At 43.9% G+C, this 15,087-nt stretch overlaps 1 protein-coding gene across 13 annotated transcripts in view; it reads right to left on the bottom strand.

Moving 5' to 3' along the window:
• Nucleotides 1-15,087, bottom strand: part of AKAP13 (A-kinase anchoring protein 13) — a 185,026-nt gene that overhangs the window by 56,242 nt on the left and 113,697 nt on the right. For 11 of the 13 annotated variants that reach the window (XM_039358929.1, XM_039358925.1, XM_039358924.1 and 8 more), the window contains one exon: nucleotides 1,166-1,247. In XM_039358929.1, coding sequence (XP_039214863.1) covers nucleotides 1,166-1,247 — 82 coding nt within the window. Of the gene's footprint in view, nucleotides 1-1,165; nucleotides 1,248-6,721; nucleotides 7,808-15,087 lie in introns of those variants that run through there. The other 2 variants (XM_039358935.1, XM_039358937.1) reach the window with 2 other exon arrangements.

Genomic DNA, 15,087 nt, shown 5'->3' with positions numbered 1-15,087 from the left:
ATGGCCAGTCTTGAGAAAAGAAGGACTAGGGAAGTGTCTTCAGTCAACGCTGGCTCCCTCAGCTGTGGAGATGAGCACCATCCCCTAGAGCAGTGGTTCTCAACCTGTGGGTCGGGACCCCATTTGGGGTCGAACGACTATTTCACGTGGGTCGCCAAACAACGCAGTCCGCCATTTTCCCCCCTTTTCCTTAGCTGTGCTACTCCCTTTTATTCTATTGGCTTTTGAAAGCCAATGCGTGGTGCTGCTCCCGGAGGGGACAAAATGGCGGATCGCCGCCTTTGGCGACCCCCGAAAAGTGGTCGATCGACCCCAAATGGGGTCGCGACCCATAGGTTGAGAACCGCTGGTCTAATTCTATTGGCTTTCAAAAGCCAATAGGAATTGTCCAGGCTGTCTCTGCCCTGCTGAGCCCGCCAAAAGTCCCATTCTGCAAACGGTGCTGCACCAGTTGAGTAGTCCTCGACTTACGACCGGTTGGGGGTCACGGCATTAAAAAGGTTGAGAACCACTGCCCTAGAGTCTGACACAGGGAAACCTTTACCTTTATCTACAACTAGTCCATGTAGTGACATTTCTAAAGTGATGGTGGCATCAAAAAAAAGTGATTTATTTTTTCCTTTAAGCTTCCCACCCCTTATCCTCCAAGGCTGTCCATTCTGCCTCAGTAGGCAGAAGATAAGCAACAGATGGATGGAAATACAGGAGGAGGAGCAGAAGGGTGAAGAAACGGTCACTGACATCCATGAAGTTTTTAAAACAAGAATTCTGATTTGCACAACTATATTTCAGTAGCAGCATTTTATAACTCAGCTTTCGCCTACCTCATATTGATATGGCACAATGTCACAGGATGGATGTGAGTTTGGGGGGGAGGGGTTGGGAGTCCAAAGTTATCTGAAGGGCATTATACTGGAGAACTTGGATTGTGTTCTCCAAGAAGTCTATCCAGAAGCTTCTTCAACCCAACTCAGATGTGGTCTACCTGCATTCCTCAAACACAACACTGTGGTTTTTTGACATCCTGCACTGGACAGCACTTGGTAACTGAGTCTACTGCAGCCTGACAAAAAGATCCACGTTGTGCAGCTCCCCAAAAATAAGGTCCAGGAACAACATAGCACTCCTCTATTTCCATATGTCAAAGAAATCCTGTTTCTCTTACCTGCAGAGTTGCAAGGATGCTTCTGCTCCAACAGTAAAGAATCTGGAGAAGGTTCAACTGGACACCAGTTTTCACGGTTGATCTAAGGCAAAGGGAGAGAGGTGACAAATTAATGGGGATCTTTTGATGCAGCCTCCGTCTTCTCTTTTTCTATTTTAATTCTGCTTTTATTGTTTTTAATGCTCTTGTAATAATTATTATATCACAGTTTTAGTCGTGTTTTATTTATTTTACTGTTTTATGGGATTGTTTTCAACTTACCGTGAGGTGGGTGGCCATATAAATTTGATTAATAAAATAAATTAATGAACCCTTATCTTGACCTGGTCAGACTTCAAATGAATCAAGTAAACAGAATTTTTTATTATTATTATTATATGGCATATTAATCTTGCATTCCAAAAAGTAATGAGGAACCTCAGGACAAACACTAATTTTTATTTCATTTCCTTTATGCTGAATTTAAAGCAGAGTCAATACAATTCTGACACACATTTCGTTCAGACATATTATGTAGAGACCTAACTCTTTGGAGAAGGAAGGAAGGAAGGAAGGAAGGAAGGGAGGGAGGGAGGGAGGGAGGGAGGGAGGGAAGGGAGGGAGGGAGGGAGGAGGGAGGGAAGAGGGAGGGAGGGAAGGGAGGGAAGGAGGGAGGGAGGGAGAAGAAGGAAGGAAGGGAGGGAGGGAGGGAAGGAAGGAGGGAGGGAGGGAGGGAGGGAAGGAAGGAAGGAAGGGAGGGAGGGAGGGAGGGAAGGAAGGAAGGGAGGGAGGGAGGGAGGGAGGGAAGGAAGGGAGGGAGGGGGGGAGGGAGGAAGGAAGGACAATGGGGAGAGGGAGGGGAGGAGAGGGAAGGAAAGAGGGAAGCATGGGGCAAGGAGGGAGGAACGGAGGGAATACAGAAGGATGGAATTAGACAACCAACAGCCAGATGGATGGATTGAGTTGCACTGATGACAAATACACTATCGAGAGACCTGAAAGACCAAGTTAGGGACATATCATTACAGAGCACGTCTATCTATGTGGTCACTAAGACTCTACAAAATCAAACCATGCATAGGGATCTCTTCCAGCCCCTCCCCTCCATGTCACACTGCAAATCATAACATAGCATCAACCTCTGGAGAAGGCAGAGCTTCTCAAAGGCCAAATGCAGCTCCACCTATTTGGACTGCAGGGCCCTGAAGACTTTGCTATCACCTGCTCTTGTTTAATTTGCAGGGTTGTGTGTGAAAGAGACCCTTTTGTCCAGCCACTGCTTGGGCACTCTTCTCCAGCCTATCCCGGGTCACCTCAGACCACACCTTCCTTTGACAACTCTGCCAAGAATCAAGTCCTTTGCGGGATTCAAACTTCCGAATACAGTTATAGCAAATAATTTCACCAAAATGGGAAGGGGGGGGGGAAACGGATTATTTTTAACTTTCATTTCCTTTTTAAACCCTGGGGTCCCACATTTCCTTTAATCATGTTTTAATTTAGCTTCCAGCGTGCAAAGGAGATGCTTTTTTTCCTGTTTGTCAAAAGCTGTACCTGTATTGCACTATGCCCCCAATTCCCAGTGTTTGACTTCCAGCATAGCATGCTTCATAAGCCTGGTGACAAACCTACGGGCTGTACTCATATAATCTGCTAAACCTGCTTAATTTAACCGGGGCCAGCTTTAAACAAACCACAATGGCTGCATTCACACACATCGCCGAGCCGTGAACCATGGTTTGGCAAACCGTAATAGCTGGATTCATCTATTGCACTAAACTGCATTATGATTTAATGCAACATATGAACGGACAGTACACAATCAGGATAGTGGCAGTTACAGGTCCCATATGAAGAGATCCTAATAGGGAAATGAATAGGGAAAATGAAAAAAAAACATTTTCCCATCCAGTATTACTTCAGTATCCAGGTTTCCTCCATCATTCAGCAGTTAAACCAGACCAGAAGAGTGAATAAAAGAATAACAGAGTTGGAAGGTACTATGGAGATCTTCTAGTCCATCCCCCTGCTCAAGCAGGAGATCCTATACCATTTCAGACAAGTGACTGTCCATTGTCTTTTTTAAAGCCTCCAGTGATGGACCACCCACAATTTCTGAAGGCAAGCTGTTCTACTGGTTAATTATTCTCAGTGTTAGGAAATTTCTTTTTAATTCTAGGTTGGTTCTCTGCTTGATTAGTTTCCATCCGTTGCTTCTTCTCCTGCCGTCAGGTACTTTGGAGAATAAGTTGACCCTCTCTTCTTTGTGGTAGCCCTTAAATATGGGAACACTGATGTCATGTCACCCCCTAGTCCTTTTCACTAAACTAGACATACCCGACTCCTGCAACTGTTGTTTATAAGATACTTTTAAGGCCACTTTTGTGAACTAATTACTTCTGCATTGCAAGCATGCTGTCAGAATTGCTTTGCCAAGACCATATCGGCTAGACATCATGGAAGGGGATATAAAACTTCTGGAAGGCATCAGTGAACACAGCATTCAAATAAGAACACAGTCATAGTTGGGCATCAGGGGATGTGAGAGAAAAGTGACCTTAGCTCTCTGACCTTCCTAAGGCAGAATTTATGAACCAAGATGACACCAAGCTGGCAGGAATAGCCAACACTCCGGAAGACAGGCTTAAGATACAGAAGGATCTGGACAGACTTGAACGCTGGGCACTATCTAACAAAATGAAATCCATGGTGAAAAAGAAAGGTTCTACATTTAGGCAAGAAAAACCAAATGTACAGGTATAGTATAGGGGGTACCTTGCTCAATAGTAGTAACTGTGAGAGGGACCTCGGAGTCCTAGTGGACAATCACCTAAATATGAGCCAGCCGTGTGCTGCAGCTCCAAAAAGGCCAACACAGTGCTAGACTGCATTAACAGAGGGATAGCATCAAGATCACGTGAAGTGTTAATAACACTTTACAAGGCCTTGGTAAGGCCACACTTGGAATACTGCATCCAGTTTTGGTCACCGCGATGCAAAAAAGATGCTGAGACTCTAGAAAGAGTACAGAGAAGAGCAACAAAGATGATCAGGGGACTGGAGGCTAAAGCATATAAGGAACGGCTGCTGGAATTGGGTATGTCTAGTTTAGTGAAGAGAAGGACGAGAGGGGACATGATAGCAGTGTTCCAATATCTCAGGGGCTGCCACAAAGAAGAGGGAGCTATTCTCCAAAGTGCCTGAAGGCAGGACAAGAAGCAACAGGTGGAAATTAAGCAAGGAGAGAAGCAACCTGGAACTAAGGAGAAACTTCCTGACAGTTAGAACAATTAACCAGTGCAACAACCTGCCTCCAGAAGCGGTGAATGCTCCAACACTGGAAGTCTTTAAGAAGAGACTGGACAGCCATTTGTCTGAAATGGTATAGGGTTTCCTGCCTAAGCAGGGGGTTGGACTAGATGACCTCCAAGGTCCCTTATTATTATTAAGAACTTCCCAGCCAAAAGGGTTCCAGAACAGCAAAATGGGTGCTCCATCACTGGGAGGTTTTCAAAAACAGACTGTACAATCAATTGACTGGAATGATACAAAGTCTCCTGCCTTGAGAAAGGGGTTGGACTGGAGGACCTCCAAGATCCCTTCCAGCTCTACAATTTTATGTTCTATCATCTACATATAATGCAAGGGATGAACCAATCCTCGGGTTCTACCATGGTTCCTTTCATTAAATGCCATTAAAAATGTGCTACACTAGTTCAAAAAGATCTAGGAAACTATGTATGACCCCTCCCCTCCCCTCCCAGCCTCCATTTTAGACTGTTGAACTGTTCCCCATGTCTCTGAATTAATATATCCAAGCCAGACTGTTTGAGCCATTCCATTGGCTGCTTTCTTTCAACTGCCGTGCTCTCTCTCTGCCAGGAAAGTAAAGCTCTTAAGAGTGACAAAACATGCTCAGATTGCCACCTTACTGTTTGGTAGAGCAGATACTAATTTTAGCTTGGAAAGCGTCAGCGTGGGGAAAGGGGGAGAGTGGAAAAATGCCAGGGACCGTTAGCCAAGAAAGGTATCCGCCTCCATACCCTATTTAAAGGCACAACTAACTCCAGATTTCAATGAGGAGGGGGGGGAGTCAAACAAAAACACACAGACTGAAAACTTTGGGACCAGGAAAGAGAGCACGTGATTTTATACATATATACATATGTAGGTCTTTGGTTATTTGGGTTTTCTCCCGCGTCAAATTGGAAGTGTCTTGGCGATGTTTCGACGAAGTCCCATTCGTCATCTTCAGGCTGGTGTTTTTGGCTTCGTGCTTCTAGGAACACGAAGCAGAAAACACTAGCCTGAAGACGACGAATGGGACTTCGTCGAAACGTCACCAAGACACTTCCAATTTGACGCGGGAGAAAACCCGAATAGCTAAAGACCTACATACAAACACCCGCGAAAACCTCAGAAAACATATATACATATGCATATACATATAAATAAAATCGGACTCAAAGGCCTGAAAGAATATGGCCTTGCCAAGGCAATCAAGGCAATCAAATTGCACTTAGCAAACCACCAGCTGATTTTCCATTTGGCTGAGCAGCATGGGTTACTGAGTCTTGACTTAGGGCTTCGGAAGACTGGAATAGGGAGTGAAACTTCAAAAGTAGGTGAGAGAGGAGACAGTTGGTGTGTTATTAAAATAGGACATCTGTATTAAAATTCCAAGATATTTTATTTGTGGGGGAGGATAGATATTCATAGGAAGTTGCAAAACTGGATATGCAAAAAATGAAAGGGGGAGAAAAGTGAAAGATGGATTCAGCCCTGCTCTTCACCATGAAACTCAGTGGTGATGGGTTCACCAATGGAAGGCCAACATAAAGCAATAGATGCCCTATTCTGGGTTTGCATGACACAAATTGGGTTGAGTAACGTAAGAAAGGCGTTCCTTCTTGGACTAACTGTTGCAAGGGCAGAGCTGAGATTCCACCCTAATACATCCTTGGAAAAAAAAGAAAAATCAGAAATAGAATGCATAGTACAAACAATATAAATATGGCTAAGCAACTTCCAGATTAAAACATTAGCCGAAACCAACCACAAACTTAGCTAGCATGAGAAAACAATGCCAACTTAGAAGAAGAATGCGCAAAACATAATATATGTACAGCTGGAACTATAAACGTATGGCATTTATCATCATCACTGTAAGTGTCTTTGTACCAGACCTCCTATGCATAGGACTACTAACTCTTTCAATAAAAACATTTTTAAAAAAAAAAATTAAAAAGATACTTTAGAGACATCCAAGTAATTTACAAATCTAGCAAATGCTTTCTCTTTGTCTACTGAAAATCCTGCACAGAAATCCTTGGGTATCAACAAAGAACATACCTCTAACTAACCATTGGTAGTCTTCTACTCAGATATTACTCTGCTACTACTTTCTATTTCAAATCCTGTCCTTGGAAACAGACCCATTCCTGATGAGAATCAAAGAGTCCCTTCACAAGAAAAAGGGAGAAAGGGAAAAGACTAGCCAGGATCTGACCCCGATCACCCTAAAGGAGGGATACAAGTGGAGCTTCATCTCAGCCAGAGACACACGCTATGCCATACCTTCAGCAGCACCACCTCTACAGCCCTCTCTTCTTTGGAAATCTCACACAGACTGTACCGTCTCTTATGCCGCTCATACATTTTGTCCAAGAAAAGAAAAAGCAGAGAAGAGCCAAGTCAACCATTCACTCCTAGAGAGGGTCAAGCAGTCCAGAAGCCTCTCCCGGATGTCTTGGCGGAGGGTCCTTGTGCTTTGGAGTGGACCTTCTCTGAATCGCAGAGTCCAGCCAGCTCGGTTCCCGGGAAGGAGGAGGAAAACACAACCCAGCAGCCCTCCAGCTGGCTGATTAAAAAGTCTTCTTGGAACAGAGTGACTTGTATGGAAAGGAAGAACAGCACGCAGGATGGAGACCCGGGAGACGGTTAGCCGTGCAAAAAGATATTTATTTTAAAAAACAGAACAGCAAGTCTTCCTTGAAACTTCTCCTCACAGAACGTGGTCAAGTCTCCTTTTTTTAAGCGCTGAAAGAGACTTTGCATCCAGGGGAAAAAAAAGAGAGAGAGAGAAGCCGGAGACAGAGAGCCAAAGCCAGATGTTTCAAATGGACCAAGAAGGAAAAGAAGACAAGGGCAAAAGCTCTGCTCAAAAGTTCTAATTCCAACCGAAGGGTGGCAACTCAGTTCAAAGAAAATGCTGCTGCTGAAGGATGAGGTGGAGGAGGGAAGACCATCCAGTAAGAGGAAACAAAAAATAATATTTTAAAAATAACCACAAACAGCTGCCCCGATTGGATTTCTAAGCTTCTTCCCGACGATGGTCGTCTTTTCACCCAGCGTCCAAAGTTTGGTCTTGGATCAGTTTTTGAAGAAAAGCCTAATGACAGCAACAGGCAGGAGGAGATGAGGGAGACACTCCCTCTTGACCCAAGTTCAGACGTCACTGTTTTTGCTCACTGCCCCAGAATTCTGTGAGAGCTGAAAATTTAATTGCAATTGTGGGAATATGATTCATCTCTTTGGAGAGAGGTGGGAGGGGGCAGGGCAATCTTCTCCTCCTACGGCCCCGATTCATTTCTCTTCCAAGGGGATGAAACCAACCGCACAGGAAAACTGCAGCTCTCCAAAGGGGTGGCTGACTCTTGCATTGATCCCGGGAAGGACAACACTGTGAATCTTGAATGTTTTAAATGCAAGCATTCGGGCCCAGAGCTGTCTGAAATCCAAGACAGTCCTCTGGCTCAGAACTTCTCAAAACACAGACAGGAACAAGGGGGGGGGGGAGACATACTCAGGACTCATTCTGCTTTGAGCAGACAAAAAAAAATAAATGCTTGATTGACTTGTGAAAAGGAAGGGGAAAAGTGATTCCCCCTTTTTTTTGTCCTAAGCCAAAGGGTGTATTTTGATTTTTTGAAAGACCAGCCCCCTCCCCTCCCCATCTTTACCTTCGCTTTGGCCAAAGGGCTCACTGCCTCTGCTTCTCAATGGCTTATTCACATCGGAGAAAACACTGCCACACAGTTTCCTGTTTTCAAGATCATTTGAGTCTTTTTCAGCCTCCATTTCAGCCCAGGCTGGTCTCTGAAGAGATGAGATCTTCCTGTAGTTCCTCTTCTCCACCCCCTTCCCCATGTTGCTTTAACCCTGATTCTTGGTTATAGATGCAAAAAAAAAAAAAAAAGATGCAGGAGAAGCAAACTTTGGGGAATGCTGTGATAAAATAGGGAAACAGGATCCCTTTTGACCCAGTTAAGTTATAGAACAGCAACTATACAGCAAAGCATCTAGGACTCACTGTTTCTTCTTCCCAAAGGTAACGACAGAACCAGAGGGGTGACTCACAGACAGGCAATTTTGGGGGAACTCAACCTGTTTCCATTCCTCCATGAAAAGTTCCAACAGGCATTTCTGAGGCTGGACCTAAACTGCAAATTACGCATATCCTCAAACACTGCAAAATCAGTCATTCACAAGACTGCACAAAAGCATCTTTAGATCACTGCCAAGGATTCATTTCTATTTCCCTGGGGCTTCTTACTATCCTGCTATTCTCACCCCATCCATTGCTTTAATGTCCCAAAGAACTGCCAGATTTGATTGCAGGGGCCAGAGGACAATTGCCTCCACCAGTTCAACCGGCAGTACCAATTTCTGCCAGATACACTCACCAGGGTCCCCCAAACAGAGAAGAACCCAAGACCCCCCTCAGATTGCCTTCTCCTCTGCTAATGGCCAACAGCCACTTAAAATCTCCACCTGCACAGGTGGGGGATCAAAGGGCAATAGCCAGTTACAGGAGAGAAGACCTATCTTGCCTCTGCTATCTGTCCCTGAGCAGCCTAACAAATATGTCAATATCTCTTCAGCGATTGGTGCCATATGAGAATAAAGGACAAAATGTGCAGTGGGGAAGTGGGGGTCACAAATATCCAGATAAGGGGATCCAGGTAGTACAAGTCACACATTTTTCTCCGTATGTATAAGGGTAGCCAGTGAGTCCTAGAGAAAGCAATTAGATGTACTCCATTAAGACTCTCTTATCATTTAAAAATATCCCTTTTCCCACTCTTTTCCTTGCCTACGGCTTCTCCGTAACATCTGCCTAGTTGCCCTACACATCTCCATAGCATCTCTTAGGCCAGAGACACGTCCCCTTAGAGACCTGAGTGTGTGTGGGGAGAGTGTCTGAGTGTGACAATTGAGAAGACTTGTGTAAAGAATTCTTGCTGGGTTGGCTAGTTGTCAGGACTGTTATATATTAATAGCGTCAGGATGCCAAGGAATGTGATTGGCAGGTGCCTTTCTATCCTACCTCTGTGCATCTGATCAGCCATTGTAGGAAGAAGACAAAGCCGGAAGCAATAGATCTTTGGCCTCATCCATTTCCTGGCCATTTCTGGTATTCTTACGGTGGAAAAGATGGCAGAGTTTGATTAAGAGGGAAAGGAAACAGGCAGATGTTCCATAATCTGATTTCAATAGGGGGTAAACTATAGATGGAGTGCCTTCCATCATGATAAAAAATATCTTGGAAAGGTTCAAACGCACCATGACGTGGAGGAAACATGTCAACATTTTCCACATGAACTGCAAGCCCCTTAAAACCTTATAACAAGATAAATATCTAAGTTCCACTGGACTAATTCTAGCATGCGCATGCGCACACGCACACACAGGGAGACAGGGGGAGAGGGAGAGGGGGAGGGAGGGGAGAGAGAGAGAGAGAGAGAGAGAGAGAGAGAGAGAGAGAGAGAGAGAGAGAGAGAGAGAGAGAGAGAGAGAGAGACTGACTTAGAGGAGCAGTATGCAGCATTAGACATATTAGACGCAGGGAGAACATGATGTGCTAGTTATGGTTTCTAAGTGCTGTAAAAGCCAGATGCTCTAGGCAGGCACCAAAAACAAAGCTGGATAATTGAACTGAATAATTATTATTCAGAGCTGAATAATTCAGTCTGCAGGGGGCTGGACCTACCAGAAAGCTTACTACATGGGATCTTGCTAGAACACTACTAGGACTTCACATCTTAGCGCTGAAATGTAATTTGGAGTGCTCAAATTGACAAGACTTTCATCAATGACTGCACACATTTCTATACTGTACTTCTTTAAACCACAGTTTGTAGAACCCAAAGGAGCCTGGTTCACTCGCCATAAATCATGATTTTCCAATCACTGGATTCGAATTATAAAAAGTCTCCTTTGAAAGAAACTATAGCTGCATTTGCACAGTTTTGGAGTGGTTTGTGGAAGTAGTTTCTCATTGCCTTATTCTGGACTTTTTTTTTTTTTTTTAGCTCTGTCTAGTCTACAGTCTGAAGATGTCATACTGGTCACCCATCTAAGTATTAAACTGGCTACAGCAAGCCAGGGAGATAACCTTGGAGAAAGAATTCAGAAGCTGTCAGGGAACCACCAGATTAGGAAATATCAAGAAGCATTTGTTACATCAAGGGATGTGGGAGAGTATTACACAGAGACTGAAACCAGCCCACCCACCTCTTCCCCCATTTCCCGTGGGTAAAAGAAAGATGGAAAGGAAGATATGGACAGACTTAAAAATTCTGCTATCACAGCCTAATTCAAGGTCATTTTAGTTTTCCTGTGGAGTTGGTTAGCTGATCTGGTTTGAAGGCCCCAACTCTGCTTGACTTTGAAGACTAGATAAAGCCATCCAAGTGTTGCCAGCTGGTAGAACATGTATATAAGCCCAAAATAGATTGTGTTATGTTTCAGTAAAATGTGTAGATCTAACAATTCCTTCTAAAACTTATATGGAACTATCATGTTTATTAGTCACCGGCTGGGTTTAACATATCATATTCAGTCATAATGCAAATTGTTTGGTTTGGGTTATGTAGTATTCATTTCTTTATTTATTCATTCATTCATTATATTTTTATCTTATCCATCTCACCTACAAAGTTACACTGGATGGCTTACAAGTTATAAAACAAGTAAAAACCAGTTTAAAAAAAACACAGAATTAAAATATTATTAAGAACTATACTAAAGCTGAACTAAGAGAGCTAAGAACCAGATGGGATATATGAAGCTAGTTGTGATGATATGCAATCCCAAGAGGGCTCTGTGTGCCACCACTGGCACATGTGCCATAGGTTTGCCACCACTGGTATAAAGCAACAATCTGTGCTGAAGCGCCATTGAACTGACCAACACAGCTTTTGTAGTCAATAGGAAGTCCTATTGGCAGAGTGGTTAGAATGCAGGATTGCAGGCAAACTCTGCCCACAGTCTGGAGTTCGATCCTAACCAGCTCAAGGTTGACTCAATCTTCCATCTTTCACAGCCCAGTAAAATGAGGACCCAGATTGTTGGGGGCAAGATGCAGACTTTGTCAACCACCCAGAGAGTGCTGTAAAGCATTGTGAAGCGGTATATAAGTCTAAGCGCTATTGCTATAGGAAGTCTACTAAATCCTCCTATTGACTACAACCCAAACTCTTGGAGATCTAGAGGTGACTGCACTGTGGAGGTGACTGCAAAAGCACTGCACTTCCGAAAAGGGCATACAATATATGTTTTCTCAGAAGCTACAAGCTGCACTGGATATGCATCAAGACCTTTTCCATCAGCATGGTCTGAGGTTTTGCCCACAGTGGGACATGCCAAATTCCAAGGAACCCAAGTTTCCAAACCATCTCTCCAAATTCCACCTCAGTTCTCCTACCGTGCCTAAACACTCAAACCGAGGGACCCGGTGAGATATGCATTTAAATCAGAACATTCTTGGTTGAGTTCTGTACTTGCTTCCATTTTTTTTCAGGGGTTCAGCTAAATTTCCTCCCCAGCAACAGCTGCTGACTCAGCTTGTTCTAGGCAGGCCGCATTTTCTCATGCTGTAAACAGTTGTGGTGAGAAATAGTCAAATTGGTTACACTCACCATTCGATCTGCTCTGCTTTTCTCAGTTTTGTATGGAGTCTCTAATCCATCACACTTAGGCTGCCTTTCTCCAGTTTCAGACAAATTCTTTGGCAACTCTGAGGCAAGGAAGATAGGGCTCAGACCTTGTGTAGCTTGGAACATTTTTTCCCCCTATTTTAAACTCACAGGGTTGCCATGACTATAAGAGCTACTAGCAAAAAAGGTGTGTAAATTTCTCAAACCAAGCTATTACCAATCTGGGTGTAACGAAATTCTTGGCGGAAAGAAAAAGTTGGTGTGTCATAAAAAACACATTCAGGCAATAAGTTTGCTTCTCATCCAAAGACCCAGAGCTTCCAATCTTCTATCCAACTCTAGGAGAAGTGAAGAGTCAAAACAATAGCTATAAAGAAGGATTGAAATGAGGGTTTCTTGATGCTCTCTGAGCTTGATTGTTTTCTTACAGATGTTCCGTTACCCAAACTAGCTAACATTGTTGGTATTAAAGAGATGCAATGTCAAGACAAACATTTTGTATCTGTTTTGAAAAAGCCATGTTTCGTCAATTTGTGCCCATTTCCGGGAGCCTGCTCCATTACACTCAGGCACGATTTGTTTAACCACATGTGAAGAAGTCACAATTTTCAGCCCCGTATTATTTTGAGAATGCTCAAAATTGCTGGAGGACACTTGATGGAAAATTGAAGTTTTGGGTTTTTTTCTTTTTTTTTTTCAGAGAAACCTGGTGATATGAAGGACTGCAAAAAAACAACATCAACATCGCCTGCTGAAGAGATGCTTCCAAGCTGTCTTATTAAAAACATCTGGAAGAGCTGTGTGCTTTCCAGAGCTTTTGGTGATGTGAACCAGCTATTCATTTCCAAACCAAAGTCTGGGGCGGCAGATTTTTAAAACAGCCCCCCCCCTCTTTTTTTTTTCCAACCCAACTGTGCTGTAGCTGTTCCATGTCAGCCCTCTCCTCCTGAGCTTCTCCTTCCACTCGCTGACCTTTTTAACGGAGTCGCACAGCAAACAGAGAGCCCCTTTGATATCTGTTTCATATTAGGCTAGCCACATTGTTATGAAAGCCTGAAAAATGATGCAATCTGGAGAAATACTGTGGCACTTTTCATGGCTTGAGTTGTGCAGCTCAAGACAGCGAGCGGATTCATGAAGAAAGGCAGAGCAGCTTGAAACTGGCTGAGCTTTTCAGCTATAATCAAATTTGAAATCAGGAGATATGCTCAGAACTATTATTTCCCCCCCCCCGCCACTGGCCCAAAGTTAGAATCCCCCCCTTTTTTTTAGTAAATAAGGTCCCATGATCAAGTCATGGTTTATTGACTAGGCCAGTGATGGCGAACCTTTTAGAGACCGAGTGCCCAAACTACAACCCAAAACCCACTTATGCATTGTCGGGTGCTGGGTGGGTGTGGTCCATTGGGCGGGCGTGGCTGTGGTGGTAACGGCAGACTGGGTGGGACTAAAAAGTTTAATCAATCAATTCCAACTTTGCAAGATCCTTTTTTTTCCCGCGAGAAGTTGAAATTGACTGATTGAACCTTTTTTTTTTTTTTGCACATGGCAGCAGAGGCCTAAAGCAAAAAGGTTTTATAAAACCCAGCTGAAGGCCTAGGACTGGGGCGATGGCGCACGTGCCCACAGAGGGGGCTCTGAGTGCCGCCTCTGGCACCCGTGCCGTAGGTTCTTCACCACTGGACTAGGCCACAACCACCGGAGGAAACGCAACACACAATGATGCAATTAAGACCACCACATTTTGCATAACCTGTTGTGTAAACCCAGCTGGCTCTCTCTGGCCTTTGCCATTCATGGCAAATTTGAAAGAAGGAATTCCTTGTGTTGGGTCAATAGAGGGACCTGCATCAGCCACTGGGGCAAGCAAATGCACGGAACCCATAACGATGTTAAAGCATCGCTTAAGGGAAATCTCACTGCGATTTTTCACGTGGCACACCAGGCTGAAAACTACAGTTGGTCCTTGACATATGGCCACAATTGAGCCCAACATTTCTGCTGCTAAGTGAGACATGCCTTAAGTGGGCTTTGCCCCATTTTACAACCTTTATTGCCACCGTTGTTAAATGAATCGCTGCACTTGATAAGTTAGTAACACAGTTATTAAGTGAATCTGGCTTCCCCCGTTGACTTTGTTTGTCAGAAGGTGGCAAAAGGTGACCCTGGGACATTGCAATTGTCATAAATACATGCCAACTGCCAAGCCTCCGAATTTTGATCACGTGACCACAGGGATGCTGCAAGGGTCGTAAGTGTGAAAAATGGGCATAAGTCACTTTTTTCAGCGGTGACGTAACTTCCAACGGTCACTAAACGAACAGTTGTAAGTCAAAGATTACTTGTAGTTCATCTCATTTTAATCTAGTCTGTTGCATTTACCCAACCCAAGCAAATCATCTATGGTGAAGTATATTTTTACCTGCTGGAAAATTAGATTATCTATTTTTTAGTAAGCCAGAGCTGAGTGAACTATGGATAAGAATGTCTTGTATAATATACACATCCTGCCGTATTTTTCTGTCCCAGCATTTCTGCAGCTTTCAGAGATTTTGAGGGCATTTCACGATGCATCCTGAGATCGTACCCAGGATCCTGGTTACACATTTAGAACTTTGCAAGTTACAGTACTTGAATTGAAAAGGTGCTGGCTACAGAACACCATCTAAACTAGCACTGATGTTATCTAGGTTGGCAATGAAACGTCCGCAAGAAAACCACCATGCTCAGAGAGCACCAAGGACCCCACCATCCAAACGGCCTGCACCAACATCCATAGATGACAGAAGGCAAGCTGGTCTGCTATCCCCGGGTCATATACACGGAAAGCTCTCAATTCACTACCAAAGATACTGAGATTTATTTTGCAAATTAATCCCACATGTTTATAACATCTCATCCGCCAGTCAACTTGTTGGTTTGGGCTTTCTCCCACAACACAGAACTTGTAGGAATGGAGGTTCTTATTTAGAGCAACATCCTACTGGATTGGATTGGCTGCCA

Source organism: Crotalus tigris, unplaced genomic scaffold (assembly GCF_016545835.1).
Source record: "Crotalus tigris isolate CLP2741 ecotype Arizona unplaced genomic scaffold, ASM1654583v1 scf7180000019068.10715455, whole genome shotgun sequence".
NCBI classification, from domain to species: domain Eukaryota; kingdom Metazoa; phylum Chordata; class Lepidosauria; order Squamata; family Viperidae; genus Crotalus; species Crotalus tigris.
This window is presented reverse-complemented; position numbering and strand designations above follow the sequence as displayed.